This window comes from Lutra lutra, chromosome 3, assembly GCF_902655055.1.
Source record: "Lutra lutra chromosome 3, mLutLut1.2, whole genome shotgun sequence".
NCBI classification, from domain to species: Eukaryota; Metazoa; Chordata; class Mammalia; order Carnivora; family Mustelidae; genus Lutra; species Lutra lutra.
Window position 1 is genome coordinate 188,752,103 of NC_062280.1, and position 16,711 is coordinate 188,768,813.

At 45.0% G+C, this 16,711-nt stretch overlaps 1 protein-coding gene across 2 annotated transcripts in view; it reads right to left on the reverse strand.

The window, feature by feature from the left end:
• The window catches only part of STK24 (serine/threonine kinase 24), a 113,349-nt gene that overhangs the window by 51,699 nt on the left and 44,939 nt on the right, over window positions 1–16,711 (reverse strand). For both annotated transcript variants that reach the window (XM_047720276.1, XM_047720275.1), the window contains exon 2: window positions 15,099–15,329. In XM_047720276.1, coding sequence (XP_047576232.1) covers window positions 15,099–15,329 — 231 coding nt within the window. The remainder of the gene's footprint in view (window positions 1–15,098; window positions 15,330–16,711) is intronic.

Genomic DNA, 16,711 nt, shown 5'->3' on the forward strand with positions numbered 1-16,711 from the left:
AAGATACTTGATCCCTGCCTCCACAATTAATGCAAACAAACAGAAGTCAGAATACTCTGGATACAGAATAACTTGTATACAGTTATCTGTGCAAAAGCATACAAAAAAGGAAGAATGAAGAAAACAACCTACTCACGCAAAGTTTCGTGAGGGAGAACATCTTCATGTTTTAAAAACAGGATTCAAATATGTGTTTTTTCTCCAAATATAGGTTATAGATATCCAGGTAAAGAGGAGGGAGAAAAGTCACCTACAAATTAATTTACTTCCCTAAAGACCAATCATCAGAAAAGGGACAAAAGGACTCTTAAACACACCAATTAAACCTTTAGGTCTGGCAGGTTCTCAAACAGCGAGCATCTAAGCCACTTCCCACCCCAAAGGACCAGGAACTAACTTCACATCAGTCAATCCCTCGGAGCCCAAAGAGTCTGTCACACAAAAGAGCAATGTAGCCACAAAGGACCTGCTCTAGGATGTACGGGGGAAGAGAAAACAAAGGCAAGTTCTCAGGAAGAACTCAGCTCTGTAGAAAGCCAGTTTGCTACTACAGCAAATCCCCCCTTATCCATGGCTTTGCTCTTGGCAGTTTCAGCGATCGGCACTAAACCACAATCTGGAAGCAAATGATCGCCTCCCAGTGAAAGGCCCAAAAGGTCAATGCCTACATCATGCACCTCACTTCATCTCATCACGTAGGCATTTTATCAACTCACAGCATCATAAGAAGGGTAAGTATAGTAAGATATTCTGACAGACGGACATGCACATAAATGCTATTACTATAACTGTTCTATTATTATTATAGTTTATTTATTGTTGTTAATCTCTTACTGTGCTTATTTTATCAATTCAGCTGCATCATATATGTACATTTAAGAGAAAACATAGTATATATAGGGCTTGGTACTATCTGCAGTTTGAGGCAGCCACTGGGGGTCTTGGAACTAATCCCCCGTGGATAAGGGCAGGCTACTTTAAGTTACTGAAACAGCTGTTTGGAGAAGGAATGTAAACTCTGCCAGACTGTTTTATGGGCAACCACAGAATCATCCACAGGTGAGGAACAAGGAAGGCGGTGCTAACAAAGAGAGCTACAGGACCACAAAACCAAAATGGAAGGAGTAGGAGGGACAGGGCTGCCCTGCAGGGCTCATGTGACAGCCAGCTCTGGCAGCCAAAGCAGGTCCCCATTATCCCAAGGGAGTCCAATTACGAGTCCCATAGGAAAGATTTTTTAGGTGTTGGCTAGGCTTCTGGATCTATGTCAAAGCGGGCCATAGCTACTGAAAAAATTCAAATGCATTCATTCATTCAACACACGTGAGCTATAGAGGTGACAATCATCTATGCACCGAAGAGTAAATAAACCATTTAAAGGTGTGAAACTGAATAAAGGAAACCTCATTTAAAATGGAGCTCAGAGGCCAGAAGGGGGGAGCCCCACACACCCTACGAATCTATGCAACGCTTTGAGCCCCAACAGAAAGAAGCCTATACCCTACCACTCCAGCAAGAGGGACTTTCTCCTCCCCCAGCAACACCCCAGCCAATGAGAGATTGCCACAACTCAGCCAATGAGAAGCCACTACACTTCCAATTCCACCCCCTTCAGTTCAATGGACTTTGTTTTTAACAGCCCTGCCCAGCGCCCCCTTTCCCCTATAAAAGTCTTCCTCTCCCATATCTTCTGGACTTGACTATGCCTTTTGCTTCAGCTTGATAGTCCCAAGTTGCAATTCCTCTGCTATCCCCAAATAAATTCATTTTGCTGGTAAAAAAAAACTGATTTTACTTTTAAGGTCAACACCTGCTAGGCAAGAATTTCTCTTGTTAAACTAGCCAAGAATACGGTGGTGCAAAGTAAAAATTCAGCACTAGGCCATCTGAAGATGGTAACTTGGACTCAGATTCAAGGCAGGTGTGAAAAGACGACCTAGGGCCAGGCGCCTGCAAGTCCAGGGTCTGGTTAATTTGATCAAGTTTCCAGTAGAATCTCAAGGGCCACCAGCAAAGGGAACGCTCCCAGGTAAGCAAATGCCAGACTCCCCACGGCAGGGGTGGCAGAGAGCTTCCCAATGGGCATGTCTAGGGCAGGACCTAACAGAATTCCTTTTCAGAGGCTCTGTTGGTTGATTTACTCAACCAACACTTCCCCCTTCTCCCTCCCTTGACTTTGTGACTCTGGGGGAAACCCACTCTTCTCCAGCTCAAGAAGTAAATCCTAGAGGCGCCTGGCAGGCTCAGTGCAAGAAGCATGCAATTCTTGATCTCGGGGTCATGGTTCCAGCCCCACCGTGGCTGCAGAGATTACTACTACTACTACTAACAGGTAAACTCCAGCGCGGGGCGGGGGGGGGGAGAATGAAAGCAAAAGAGGTTAAGTCCTATTTGGTGGGGCCCAATGAGGTGGCCCCATCCCTCCAGCCAGGGGCTCAGTGAGGCATCAGGCTGTCACCCAGGTCTGATGAGTGACTATGTAAGGAGGGGGCCTAGGGAGGCTGAGAAAGGTTTCCTGTACCTGAAGAACACTTCCCAAAAAAGAATGGCCCTTTATCTGCCGACAGGCCAAGCTAAGACCCTGAGGACTGCGGTATGAAAAGGAAGAAGGAACCTGGATCCTTGAGGACACTGGGGACCACCAGCTGGAGGTGCCCTTCTTCTGGAATTTTTGCTGTGTGAGGAAACACACACCCTTCTTGCTGAAACCTTCTGAGCTGGTATTTTCTCCAACACTGAAAGCTTCCTTAGTGGTAATTACCTTCTGTGTGCTGCTCTCTGCTGACGCTCCTTCTCCTCAAGGTGATCCTACCGATTAATGACTTTCACCGTGACCTCACATTACAGTCACCTGGGGAGCTTTCAGCACTCCCACGGTCTAGGCCACAGTGGGGAACCAAGAAATGAGATCATCTGCAGGTGCAGCCCGGCCTCAGGAGCTGACGCTCGCCAGGGGCTGCCTGCGGAGCTCCATCAACCGCGGGAGGGAGGAAAGGGCGGGTGCTTCGTTAAGCAACAGTTAGGACCCCCGTCCTCAGGACTGAACACCTCAGCTCAGGCAAAATGGGCTAAGCCACGGATGAGACCTTGAAATCTCCTTCATGGAAGAAGGAACAAGCCACCAACGGAGGGAATCCAACAAGGAAAAGGGGAAAGAAGTTTGTGACAGGACAACAGTCAGGTGCAGGGAAGCCAACAGGGGACAAGGGATGAGGAGCCCCGCAGCCCTGAACCCAGCCCGACTCTGATACTGGGAGAAAAGGAAACCGCTCAGCTCATCTGTGCCTTGGTTTTCTATTCCAGAGAATAAAGAGTGTGCCAGGAGCCTGCGGAGTCCCTTCCTGCTCTGACAATCTAGGATTCTAATTTCTCTGACTGTGCATAAGAATTGCTTATTGGGGCGCCTGGGTGGTGCGGTCAGTTAAGCATCAGACTTTTGATCTCAGCTCAGGTCGTGATCTCAGGGTCATGAGATCAAGCTCCGAGTTAGACCCAACAGGGGCAAGCTTGGGATTTCCTCCCCACCCCCCAGCCCCCACCCAACCTCCAGTGCACCTGTGTGTGCTCACGCTCTAATTAAAACAAATAAGAGAAAAAAAAAAAAACTTACTGAATGGCAAGCTAAGCCAAAACAGAGACTGAAAGGAACTTTATTTTGCAGAGGAGGACACAAGTCCAAGATTCAGAGCCAGGACTAGCGCGTCAGAGTCAGGCCTCCAGATCTCCAGGGCTTGGGGTCAGGGGGGCTAGAACAGAAAGTGGCAGGGAAAGGCGATCTTTTCCTTCTAACTAGGTCTCTTCTCGAACTCCTGTAGGATATTTCCCAAAACCAAATCCGAAGACCCTTCCCCCAATCCCCAAGCATCTCTGTTCCACGTTATCTCACAAACCTACCTAGCCCAAAATGCAGAGGCAAAGTACCAAAGTACAATCTAAAACCAGTGGATGAAAAATATTTAGTATTATAGTAAATTCAAAAATACAAAGAACGACCAAGGCAGTCCAAACCACCCCAGACCCATCCTTCCTCTCCTCTTACTGCCACCGAAAATACTCCCAAGTGTGTCTTGGATAGATCCCAGCAAAAGGAGAAACAAATTCCAAGGTGCATACGTAGAAATGGTGACCCCCTAGACCTTCCAGATACCCAATTCCCAAAGAGACAACTCTTATCAAGGTACTGCCCCACAAGTAATCCCTCCAGGCCAGTTTCAAATACAAAAACTTTCTGCCTCCTGGAAACCTCTTGTCAAATTCGGCACAAGCCAGTGAGCAGTGATTTCGATCCAGCTGCTTTGAGCCGGGTTATACCTCCACACCAGGAACCCTCACAAGGTTTGGGAGCCAAGACGCACAGTAACTGCTTGCACAGATGTGAGTAAATCACTCAGCGAGCAATCGAATAGCTGCTAAAATTCTGTCTCAGCATCGTTCCTAACCCGTGACCAGGAAGGAAATGCAATGGTGGGAATCTTGGTGATGGGGCCCCTGCATCGGCCTACCGTCCAAGGCAAGGTCAGGTTCTATTTCTCTCTGTTCCATCTGAGTGGTATGCAAAACTGCAGGCCCCAGAAGAGGACCCTAGTTCTCAGCTAATGAAACCAGCTCCCGGGTCTTCTTACCAACATCAGCTAGAGAGGACCGTCCTCACTCTGTGACACCCGTTTCCTTTCTCAGAAGTTGGAAGGGGCACAACTCAGATCTAGCCAACCTATGTACACGGAGACTGAAAAAGTCACATAACTATCTTTAAAACTACAGAGGAAAAAAGAGTATTATGATTTGTTACCTTCCCCCCCTCCAAGGTTTTATTTATTTATTCATTTGTTTGTTTATTTATTTGACAGAGATCACAAGTAAGCAGACAGGCAGGCGTGGTGGGGAGTGGCGGGGGGGAGCAGGCTCCCTGCTGAGCAGAGACCCTAATGTGGGGCTCGATCCCAGGACCCTGAGATCATGACCTGAGCCAGAGGCAGAGGCTTAACCCACTGAGCCACCCAGGCACCCAGGTTTCTTTGTTTTTTTAAGAGCCCTCTAACTAGGAATAGAGGCAGACTTCCTTATTTAGAAAAAATAGCCTGCACAGCAGAACTCTGTATCAAATTCCATACCTATTAAAGAAAAATTTAAGATGCACTTTCTTTAAGATCAGGAACGACACAGGTATATCCTTCCTATCACTACATAATCAACACAGTCACAGTCCTAGAGGTCACAGCCAAAACCTAAAATGGAAGATGCTGAAGAAGGTGGAAGGGAAGAAAGAAAACGGCCATTATTTACAGATCTGAACATATGCATAGAAAACTAACAAGAATTCAGCAAGATTACCAAAAACAATCTGAAAAAAATCATCACGATGCCCTTAACTAAGCGACCCAAAAATATATCACGCAAAATAGCAATGTAAGATACGTGTCTAGGAACTGACCTACAAATCCACAAGATCTTTTATGGGACAATATTTAACTTTATTAAGGTTCACAAAAAGACAACTTTCCTCAAAAATAAATTTTTAAATTTCAGTAGGATTTTAAACAGAAAAGGTACAAATTCATTCTTAACCTTATACGATAGAATAAAGATCCTCAAAGACCTCAAAGCTTTTGTTTGTACGCGGGAGAGATGAAGAGGGTTATCCCCTCCAGATATTAAGACTTGAAGACAAGCTAATAATCACACACATAAAACATGTATGATACTGGCTTCACAAGTAAACAGAAAACCCAGAAACAGGCCTAGAAATATGTAAGACTTTAGTGTGCTACAGCATCATACCTGAGCAGGGCAAGGACAGATCATTTATAGACTAGTAATAGAAAATCTATCCCACTATATGGAGAAAAATAAAATCCCTACTTCCCACTATATACCAGATAAAGATCTAATAAAAAGCAAAACTCCAAGGCTAACTGAAGAAAAAAACTATAAAAACTATAAACTTAGGGAACTAATGGATTTCTCAAACAGGATCCTAAAGGCACAAACCAGAAGGTGAAAAATTGACAGACTGATCTACATTAGAATTAAAGATTTCTTTCAACAAAGGATACCTCTCAGTTAACAGTACAACAGAGTCAGAGAAGATACCTGTGATATCAAATATGGACTTAAAAAATCAATAACCTAGGGGCGTCTGCCTTTGGCTCAGGTCATCCTGGAATCGAACCCCGCATCCGCCTCTCTGCTCGGTGGGGAGCCTGCTTCTCCCTCTCCCTCTGTGTGCACACTCTCCTCTCCCTCTCTATCAAATAAGTAATTAAATAAATCTTAAAAAAAGATTCAATTATTTTTTAAAAATCAATAACTTAAATATACATACCAAATACTAAAAACAGAAATGTGTATGTGCTATATACATATGATGGGCTACAATTCAGCCATGAAAAGGAATGAAGTATCAGCACATGCTAGAACATGGGTGAACTTTGAAAAGATTATGCTAAGTCAAAGAAGCCAGTTACAAAAGGCCACATATCCTAGGATTCCATTTATATGAAGTTTCCAGAATAGGCAAATCTATAGAGTTGGAAAGTAGGTCCTTGGGGACCTATGGATGGGGAACCTGGGAGGAAATGTGGAGTGACTGGTCATGGACACACGTTTCTTTCTGGGGTGATGCTAATGTTCTAACGTTCACTATGGCGATGGCTGCACAACTCTGGGAATACACCAGAAACCACTGAAGACTTCATCTAAATGGATGAACTATGTGACATGTGAATTCTACCTCCTTAAAGCTGTTTTTTTTTTTAAAGAAAACAAAAACAAAAAACAGAGAAACCAAAAAGACTCGGAGTGTCAGGCGGTAAAGCAAAAGTACCCTACTCCAGAGGGCTGACGGAAACAAGAGCCATACGAAAAGATATTCAAAAATCCTAAATCGCTGGAGAAATGCATATGAAAACCACCAACGAGATACCATGACATACCTACAGAGATGGCTACCATAAAAAATGCTGACAAAGCCAATGCAAAATGACAGAGCCACTGTGGGAACTCCAGCAGACGCTTAACCACATGACTCAGCAATCCCACTTCCAGTATCCATCCTAGAGAAAGGAAAGCTTACGTGCACGCAAAACCTGTGGGGGAGTGTTTACAGCAACATGACACATAATGGCCGACACCTGGAAACTATCCCAATGCCCTTTGATGGGTCAATATGGTACATCATGACAATGTGCATGACCCAACAATGAAAAGGCACAAAGAACGGACACACACAAACGTGGATGAATCCCAAATACACGACGCTAGCTGAGAGAAGGACCAAGGATGTGCGATTCCCTTTATAGGACACTCTGGAACCTGCACATCCCCAGGGACAATAAAACACATGAACGGATGCCAGGGGATCAGATGGGCGACGAGTTGGGAATTATTTGCGATGTTGGGATTGTTCTGCGTCCTACGGCGGTGCCTGTAAGAATCCATACGTGTGTTTAGGCGCATAGAACTACACCTGTAAGAACGTACACCCAAAAACGCTTAATTTTACCGCGTGCAAATCCTGAAAAACAACCATGTGGTAGGGAAAAATAAACTCATGCACAACACACAAAATACCGTATCTACTGAGGACACACTATCCTAAGACATATCAAAACCGATGACACAGAAGAAAAAGGTAGGGGATGAAGAAGGAAATACAATCAAATGGATGAAAACAGACCAGGGTCTTACACAGATCAATACTGATGGTACCACACACTGAAAAACGGGGGGGGGGGGGGGGGGGGGAACCTCCACTCTCCTCATCTGATGTCTGTAAATGGAAAAAGTGGAAAGAAATACTGGGGGGAAAAATGACCAATTCTTGATTTAACGGAATAAAACAGGTCATTTTATTAATTAGGCAGTTAGCCCAAAACTCGGAGAGGCTACAGTGGGACGATCTCTGCTTAAGACTAAGAATGACATGCCACTGTCAAGAACAAGTGACCAAAAAGAACTAAAAAATAAAAAACATCTTATACCAAAAAAGGGGGAAAAAAACAAGGCCTCAGCATCTCACTTGCTGCACTCATCAACTTTTGACCTTGGCTGTCATCAAGAACACAGACAATTTATCAATGGGAGGAGGTTACGCAGCACTCGTCTGGGTATTAAATAATGTCTCGGGGATATGAATTTTGTTATAAGCCCATGAGTGCTCACGGGAGAATCCCACTTGCCACTAAGACACTCAGTGGTGAGGGAAGGCTCCCTCTCCTTCCGGAGACCGGCATCCCCGGGCAGCCAGACCAGCAGCACTCTCCAGGGCTTTGTTGAAAAGGGCAGAGTTTGTAATGGATGCTAACCAAGAGAGGGTCCTCGACAATATTCAGGTAAATGACACATTTACTGCCCCATAACATTCTGAGAAATCCTACAGCCTTTGTCCTATCTTACATCAGAGTAAAAGTCATGGAGGAAAGCATCTTTTGGATACCACTGTCCCCAAAATACCGTGTGACATTTCAGAGGTTAGCCCAGCATACTGAGCATGAGGTCCCGGTCCCGGATGTGGACGCACCCTGCTCACGTGGCTCCTGAAGCTCGCTTGTGGTCTGGCCACAGAATCACATGGACATCATCATGGTCTCTGAGAGTGTCCAAAATACCCCTGGGGATATTTCCCAGAGTCCCAACCGAAGCCCCAGAAATTCCATTCCTTCTACCTACATTCTGGGACAAAAGATCACGGCTCACTCCACGGGCCGCGCTATCTCCACGGTGGCATGGTGGACACTCGGGCTGAGTGGCTCTCTGTTGTGGGGGCTGTCCTGGGCTCTGCGGGGTCTGTAGGAGCAACCCCGGTCTCCACCCACTACCACACGCCAGTAGCACCATCCCCGGTGCTGACAACTGAAAATGTCTCCGGACGTGGCCACGGGTACCGTCAGCATCACAGGGTTCGGCCTGGGGATGTCGGCAGGAGGTACAGAGAGGGACCACATCTACTCCGTTTAGGTGGCTGGGCTGGGCCCCAATTTCACATGCCCTTCTCTGTTACAACCACAGAAAGTCCCATTCGGCATAGGGACTCCTAACAGCAGGCGAGTTCTGATTTTCCTCTCTAGCCCTTTAACTCTGCCTTGTTGACTCAAGTTCAGTTAAGCTGCAAATCGTCGCTCGTGCACTATACCCACAGAATCCTAGATACCAACAGTACCGCATCTTCTCTGTCTCAGTGAGAATGTGCTGGGATTCTCTGCCTTCAAGGGCAGGGAAGGAATGAGCGAGGAGGAACCTGTGTGCTTTATATAAGAATTCCTGAGGCAGAGGAGTGTTTACACGCATACTAGGCATATATGTGAACGGAAATGCCTCCCAAAAGTATTGCTAACTATGTCTGAAACTAGGTCAGTACAACAGCAAGATCTACTGTGGGGAAAGCAGTTGGGAAGAAAGTGTGAGCAAAGATAAATGGAGACATGTCCCAACAGATAGGTTTACTATCATGTTGCAACACTCTTATTTCATCTCTGAGATTAGAAGATTGTGAAATTATAATACAATATGGGGAAGCAAGAGACTGTAGTTTTGGTTTGGTTTTGGGGTTTTTTTCTTGAGATAAAGCAGAATAGGCTGAGTACATTGTCCAAACGTGGATGCTTCTGAGAGTCAAGGGAGAGGCTAGTAGTCACGCTGGGACAAGAAGCATGAGCATAGTGGGTGGACGGTAACCCACCCAGCAGCCTCGTTCACAAAGACGCCAGCCACTTATACACGCTTTCTTTTACTTCTTTTCCTAAGGGCAAAATGATTGCTTTTTCTATTTCATCAGGAACTATTTTACCTTTGGAGAAGGAAGAAGAAAAAAACCAAAGACGTCAGAAGTCAAAATAATTTAACTCTAAAAAATCATTGTGGGGGTGCCTGGGTGGCTCAGTGGGTTAAAGCCTCAGTCTTTGGCTCAGGTCATGATCCCAGGGTCCTGGGATCAAGCCCCACATCAGGCTCTGCTCAGCAGGGGGCCTGCTTCCCTCTCTCTCTCTGCCTGCCTCTCTGCCTACTTGTGATCTCTGTCTGTCAAATAAATAAATAAAATCTTTTTCAAAAAATCATTGTGAAGTGTACTTGTAATGTAGACAACATAGTCAACCCTTTTACCAGCCTAATTTGTATTTACATAGAGCATTTGTTTTCTAAAACTCATCAGGGGACTTTTCCATGTTAGTTTTCTAGTGAATCTGATGAGTAAAAGTACCCTAAATTTTTTCAGGAACTGAAGAAAACCTTAGTTTTAGGTTGGGGATCTGAATGCACTATAAGACACCTACTCACTCCATGGACATGTTTCCTTAGTATCAATACTATGACAAAAACAACTAAGAGAGGGGCGCCTGGGTGGCTCAGTGGGTTAAGCCGCTGCCTTCGGCTCAGGTCATGATCCCAGGTCCTGGGTTCAAGCCCCACATCGGGCTTTCTGCTCAGCAGGGAGCCTGCTTCCTCCTCTCTCTCTGCCTGCCTCTCTGCCTACTTGTGATTTCTCTCTGTCAAATAAATAAATAAAATCTTAAAAAAAAAAAAAAACCAAAAAAAAACAACAACTAAGAGAAACACAGCTTTTTTTGTTTTCTGGATTTTTTGCCTTGCATTTGATTTGCTTTGGTTAAGCTGGCTTCATGTTTGAAAGTACTAAGTCATTTACTATAAAAGGAAAATGATCAACCTTGTTTTTAATATGCTAATGATCTGTTTTTAAGATTCATGAATTTGGGGGGCGCCTGGGTGACTCAGTCCGTGAAGCCTTGACTCTTGTACTCTTGTACGGATCTCAGGGTCCTGAGATCCAGCCCCTCCCCTCCTCTGTGCTCAGCAGGGAGTCCGCTGAGATTCTCTCTCCCTCTGGCCCCCTCCCCAAAATAAATCTTTAAAAGAAAAAAACTCATGAATTTGAGTCATTTGGCACAGATAACTTATCTCTTACTTAAAAAAAAAATTATCATTTGCTAAAGATCTCCCACACACCAGGCACTTTATCTACCTGTTCTCAATGTTGATCAGTAACCCTCTGCTTCTGCGTTTTCTCCTGAGAAAGTCAGCAGCCTAAAGCACGCTGGGGGTTGGGGGAGTGGGGGTGGGGTTCAGCACCTGTGCTAAGACCCAAGACCAAACTCCTGGCCCTGACTGTGACCCTCAGAGTGGAGATTCTAATAACGCATCTAGCTCTGCAAATTGACGATGACAAAAAAACCCAGAAGAGCCGGGTAGAGCTAACGAGGGTGAGCAGCACTTGTGAACTTGTGAACGCTGCTCAAGAAGGAAACAGGCTTAGAATCCTATGGAACATCATGTCCTGTTACGATCTTCTGTGTCTTTCCTGCCTGACTAAAGACCACCGAATTCTCTCTCCCCTCCCGCACACCACCCAGGGCACCGCTGCATGCACACGCGCACTCACACACACATGCGGGGGCTCACACACGCACACAGTTTCATTCTGACCTTGCGGGTGGTATTTTTCTAACAGGAAATTCCAGTAGTTTATGGTTAGGACTCAGAGGCTTCTGCTTAATTAAATTCTCACTGGTTTCATTTCCCAAACATGAAACACCTGAACTACAACAAATGCGGTTCTTCTCTGGACCCTGGTAACCTTCAAGCCCCACCCAGGCTTCAGATTCGTAACCAGAACCTGAATTGTTCTCCTCCTTCAACTGACCTTGTTCAGGTGGAACACTTGCTCCATGGCTGTTCTGGATCTGATCACAGCCACACAGTAGGAAATCAACTCCGCGCCCCTCATCTTCAGTAACGTTCAGTATATCAGAGCACTCTGGACCTATTGTGCTTAATCTCTTTTTCTAGACCAGATGATGGAAACCAACGGACATAGTTAGGAAGCCTCTAAGTGCTAGTACAAGAACCTAGTTTCTGCTCCATTTCTTCTCTGCCCGGTCTTGGTATGTGAAAGTCCTTACTCAACGCCAGGTGAAACGGAAGGCCCTCGCTGCCATCAGCCCTTAAAGAACTAAGAATATTACCTCTGAATGCTACCGGGAGATTTTAGAAGGCCAACAAAAACCACAGAAAGCACAGTAATTTTCAACTTAATGTCAAAGACCCACTGACCCATCTGTCTTTTCTATCGATTTAATTTGTATCTTACCTGACAGGACTTTACAAGCTTAAACTGCGTCAGCCTACAGAGATGATAAGGAGCCCCTGGCTCGTCACTGAGGGCAAGGAACTTCATGGAATTGATAAACAAGAACCAGCGGATAGACTCACAGTTCTGGATTCTTGTCCTGCCCAACTCAGTAACAGCCATTACTGCTTAACTTGAAAAGTTCCTTATGTTCTTAATCCAATTACACAGAATCCGCTTTTATGTGATTTAAGAAACCAAGGGCAAGTTTCCACAATGATGATATTATTTTTGGCATTCTTGAGGCAGTTATATTCTCTAAAAGACAATCTGCCTAGTAAAATGTAAGACATTCTAGACAAAGTTATCAAAACTTTTCATCCTCCTGAAGATAGTCAGTGGAGAAAATCACTCTGGAAATTATTCTACATCCTTTACAGGGTGAGAGGCTTTGGAAAGGGATGGTTCATTGAGCACCAAGCCCACAGCCTGCTCCATGACGCTCGTGATGAGATGCCCTTTCCCAGCCTCTCCAGAGTCCGGTGTGGTCGTATGACAGGACTGGCCAGGGGAACACAGGCAGAAATAATGTGTTCCATACCTAGGCCTGGGCACATGGACACTTCTCACAGGAGTCTCCATTCTGACTCGCACAGTGACTTAAGGCCCACAAGCACAGCCACGCGTGGAAGGAAGAATAACAAAGGAACCAGGGTTCCTCAATCACTGTTTGGAGGAAAACCACCCATAAATCAGGCTTACCAGTGAGCCAGAAATAAGCTTGTATCCAATGTGAGCTGTTCTAAATTAGGGGGTGGGGGGAGGAAGGTTATTCTAGCAGCTGACATTATGTTAACCAAATAAATTTACTGGACAACTCTAGATCAAGGTTAGGTTGACTTGGAATATATGTTCTAGAATCAGTGACTCCGGCAAGAACGAGACATTACCAGATGGAATCTCTAAGTATGTAGAGTCAACACCATGTTTGGCCATAATACAGCAATCTATTCCAGTAGGCAGTAAAAATTTTGCTGGAGAACTGGGCTGGAAAGGATATTTTTGAACCACTGATCCTTTATTTCCATAGTTGACTATTAGCTGGCATAAATCACTAAAATTTGCGAGAATCTTCTACCCTTCCTTTGCCGAAGGCACCATGAACATATTAAAATACAACATCAAGGGGCGCCTGGGTGGCTCAGTGGGTTAAAGCCGCTGCCTTCGGCTCAGGTCATGATCCCGGGGTCCTGGGATCGAGCCCCGAATCGGGCTCTCTGCTCAGCAGGGAGCCTGCTTCCCTTCCTCTCTCTCTCTGCCTGCCTCTCTGCCTACTTGTGATCTCTGTCTGTCAGATAAATAAATAAAATCTTTAAAAAAAAAAAAAATACAACATCAACACACCACATGAAACCAACTCTGAATTTACTATAAAGCTACTGTCAAAGTCATTTAACAAAGAATATTAAGTGGTACAGCAAACAGAGTTCAAGTTGAGTTTCTTTGGCTGTTTGTTTTTTCTCAATAGAAATTTAACATCACTAAGACCTTTGCTTTTCCCGTCCAGTAGTCAGACGTGTTCGCTTAGACCATGAGAATCAAAACATATGGTGCTTCCTTTTCTGCCCTGTCACGACCAAAAATGGATGCACCCCACCCCAACATCCACTGTTATCACTGGCACACTTCCTCCTCCTTGCTCTGACCTCAGTGAATACGTCCTTCATTGCAAGGTAATTTCAGAGAAGGGGTATGAATAAATTCAATTAAGGAAGGAAATTAACACTCGTTAAGTACCTAGTACATGCCAGGTATTTTTACATACTTGATACCATTTAATCTTTCCAACAATGAGGTATATACCATAATTTTCCATTTTACAAATGAGGAAGCAGGGAAGTTTTTCAAAAAACAAACAAATAAGCTTGCTCAAAGCCACATGCCAAGACAAGCAAGATTCAAGGCCAAGACGTCAGACTCCAAAACTTATTCTCTCCATTTCAAAAGGCTGCATTTGACCCATGGCAGACTGCCATCCTTTGCCATTTGAACCTATGTCACATTGCAAAAAAAAAAAAAGATTGGATTACCACTCGATTTTTATTTCTTTAAATATTCATTTTAAGTGAATCGATGGGTTCTCAAAATGTCCATCCTTCCGCTTATACCTTATTATTCCATTTCCACAAAGTCAAAGCCTGCACTGTCAGGAGGCTGACATGGTGAGTGGCACCATGAAGAATTTAGAGCATAAACCAGGTCGGGAGGAAGCCCAGCAGTACATTCTCTGGGCTCACCGCCGCCCATCTCTCAGGAAGGAGTTCTTTCTACCTATGAGGTTTTCGTTTCCACAAGTTATTTTAGAATTTTTGTTCACCAATTCTTAATTGCCAAAACCCCACACTGGAAGATACTACACTGTTAAGGTCAGTAAAACAGGCGTTAAGCAAGGGACTTGTAACCCAAGGGACAGCCTTATGCTTTCTGAGTGGTGTAACCAGAGTGACCAACAACATCTAACACAGCCCCAGGAGGGACCGGAACACCGTTCTCAATGCTCGTCTTACCGACTCACAGAACCAGGTAAAGTCAAGGACAATGCGTAGTGTAGTGTTGTAACTCTTTTAAGTAATTATTTACTTACCTACAATTCTTCAAAGTCAAGTGGAGATAAACTAGCTCACTCAACAACAGTATCAGTTCCAGCAGTTTTTTTAAAACAGTATTAAACTACATTTGATAACTGAAAATATCAAAAGGCTAATATTAGGGCAGCATGAGTTTTTACGATAAGCCATTCTAAATGAAAGGGAACGTCAACAAACACTTTAACCAAAATATATTTCTATAGGTGACATTTAGGGTGATAAAACTATCAAAGCCAGGTTCTTTTGATCGCAAAGGTCAGAACATTTCTCCTTCCTCTGAAAGCTGCCACACTGACGTCCTTCACGTACACTGCTCCAGCTCGGTCACGCACCAGGTCATGGAAAATTGCATTCTCATTTTCAAGCCTTACCTTCAGGTAGGATCCATAGTATTTGGTTACGTATGGACTGTCACACTGACTCAGCACTGTGATTTCTTGTTGAATGTCCTCTATCTCATCTTCAGCTTCTTCCAGATCAATGATTTTTATGGCAACCACTTTCTGAGTCCGAAGGTCAATGCCTTTGAACACCTCGCCAAAAGAGCCTTTTCCAATTTTCTCCAGTTTCGTAAAAAGCTCTTCTGGATCTGCTTTCAGGTTCTGTAGGAGAGAACAAAAAGAAGAGAACCTTCAGAAACTCACAAGATAGGGACAGATTTTCCTTTTTCCTTACAAACATAAAGAACACAGTCTTCCAGTCTTCTTCATTTAAGGGTCAGGCTGGTTGTGCTCACAGCTCTTCACACCCAGGAGGACACAGAGATTTCTAAGCCTCATCTCTATGAAACACGGCGAGTGTGCAAACGAGAACCACCCAGATTGTAAAAACTGGGAAAGGTTCCAGCACTTGCATAATTAAAAACCAAAACCCTTATTGAATGCATTATGATATATGGATTTATTGAAAAACATTCCTATTAAAGCAAATATTCCACTTTTCTCCCTCTTTTCCCCCTCTCTGCCTAATTTTCTAAGTTCAGGTTGGTTACGCACCTACTGATTCCTAACAGGCCCGGTCTGAAGTCCAGCAAAGGCAGCCCTATGCATCTTCACCTACAGCTACTACCTTGGCCTCAATATTTTAACCAAAACCCAGGAAACAGTAAGAACCTGTTTCCTTTTGTCTTGTAAGCATCACGCCCTTGAAATCCCTTCTGAAAGCTCTTAATCTCTAGCACGATTAGGTGAACACACACAGACACACACACATACACACACAGTGTCCATTTCCAAGGGGATTCCAACACCCACCCTAAGGACTCTGTGACCAGAGAGATGTGCTAGCAGCTGAGTTCTCAGTGGGCAGCAACCTGTCATCCCAGGGGGTGCCTGCTTCAAACTGAGGGATGACACTGACATTCAGCAAGGAGACTTAGGGATACAGCCTATCTCAGCACGAGGGACTGTCCACCCCCAAAATACTGCTGGCACCACCTGGAACCCCACAGAGTAAGACAGGACCCTGGGATACACCACCTCCCACACCTGCTGTCAAAAATGCTGCCCACAAGTGAGAGGATGGCAGGCTCACCCTCTTCAAAGTCTACCAGTCCCTGTAAGAAATGGAAACGTGGAGAAGGAAGGAAGGTGGGGAAGGAGAAGGGCTAAAAAAGGGGGGAAAATAGGCACAGGAGGAGGAGGTGTGGGGGGCCATCAACAGAGAATTACAGCAATGTCAGCAGCACCGTGAGTTAGAGGAGCTCCGCGGGCCAGTCAGGCACTAACCACGAACCTGCTTTCAAGGTGAAACACGCGGAGTCCCAAGCAGCGCCTCACGAGGGAGGGACTGCTGAACCCCAGCCCGCCCGTTCCCATGCGGAGGGGCTGCTGCGCCGCAGTGTGAACCCCGCAGAGATAGCATACCCCACTAACACAGGAGCACTAAGTCAGGGGGTGTCTCACGGACGCCAAAGAAGCCCCATTTTTGAGACTGTGCACTGAACAAGGTAAAAGCTCGCAAAAGCCACTAACCCCATCGGTAA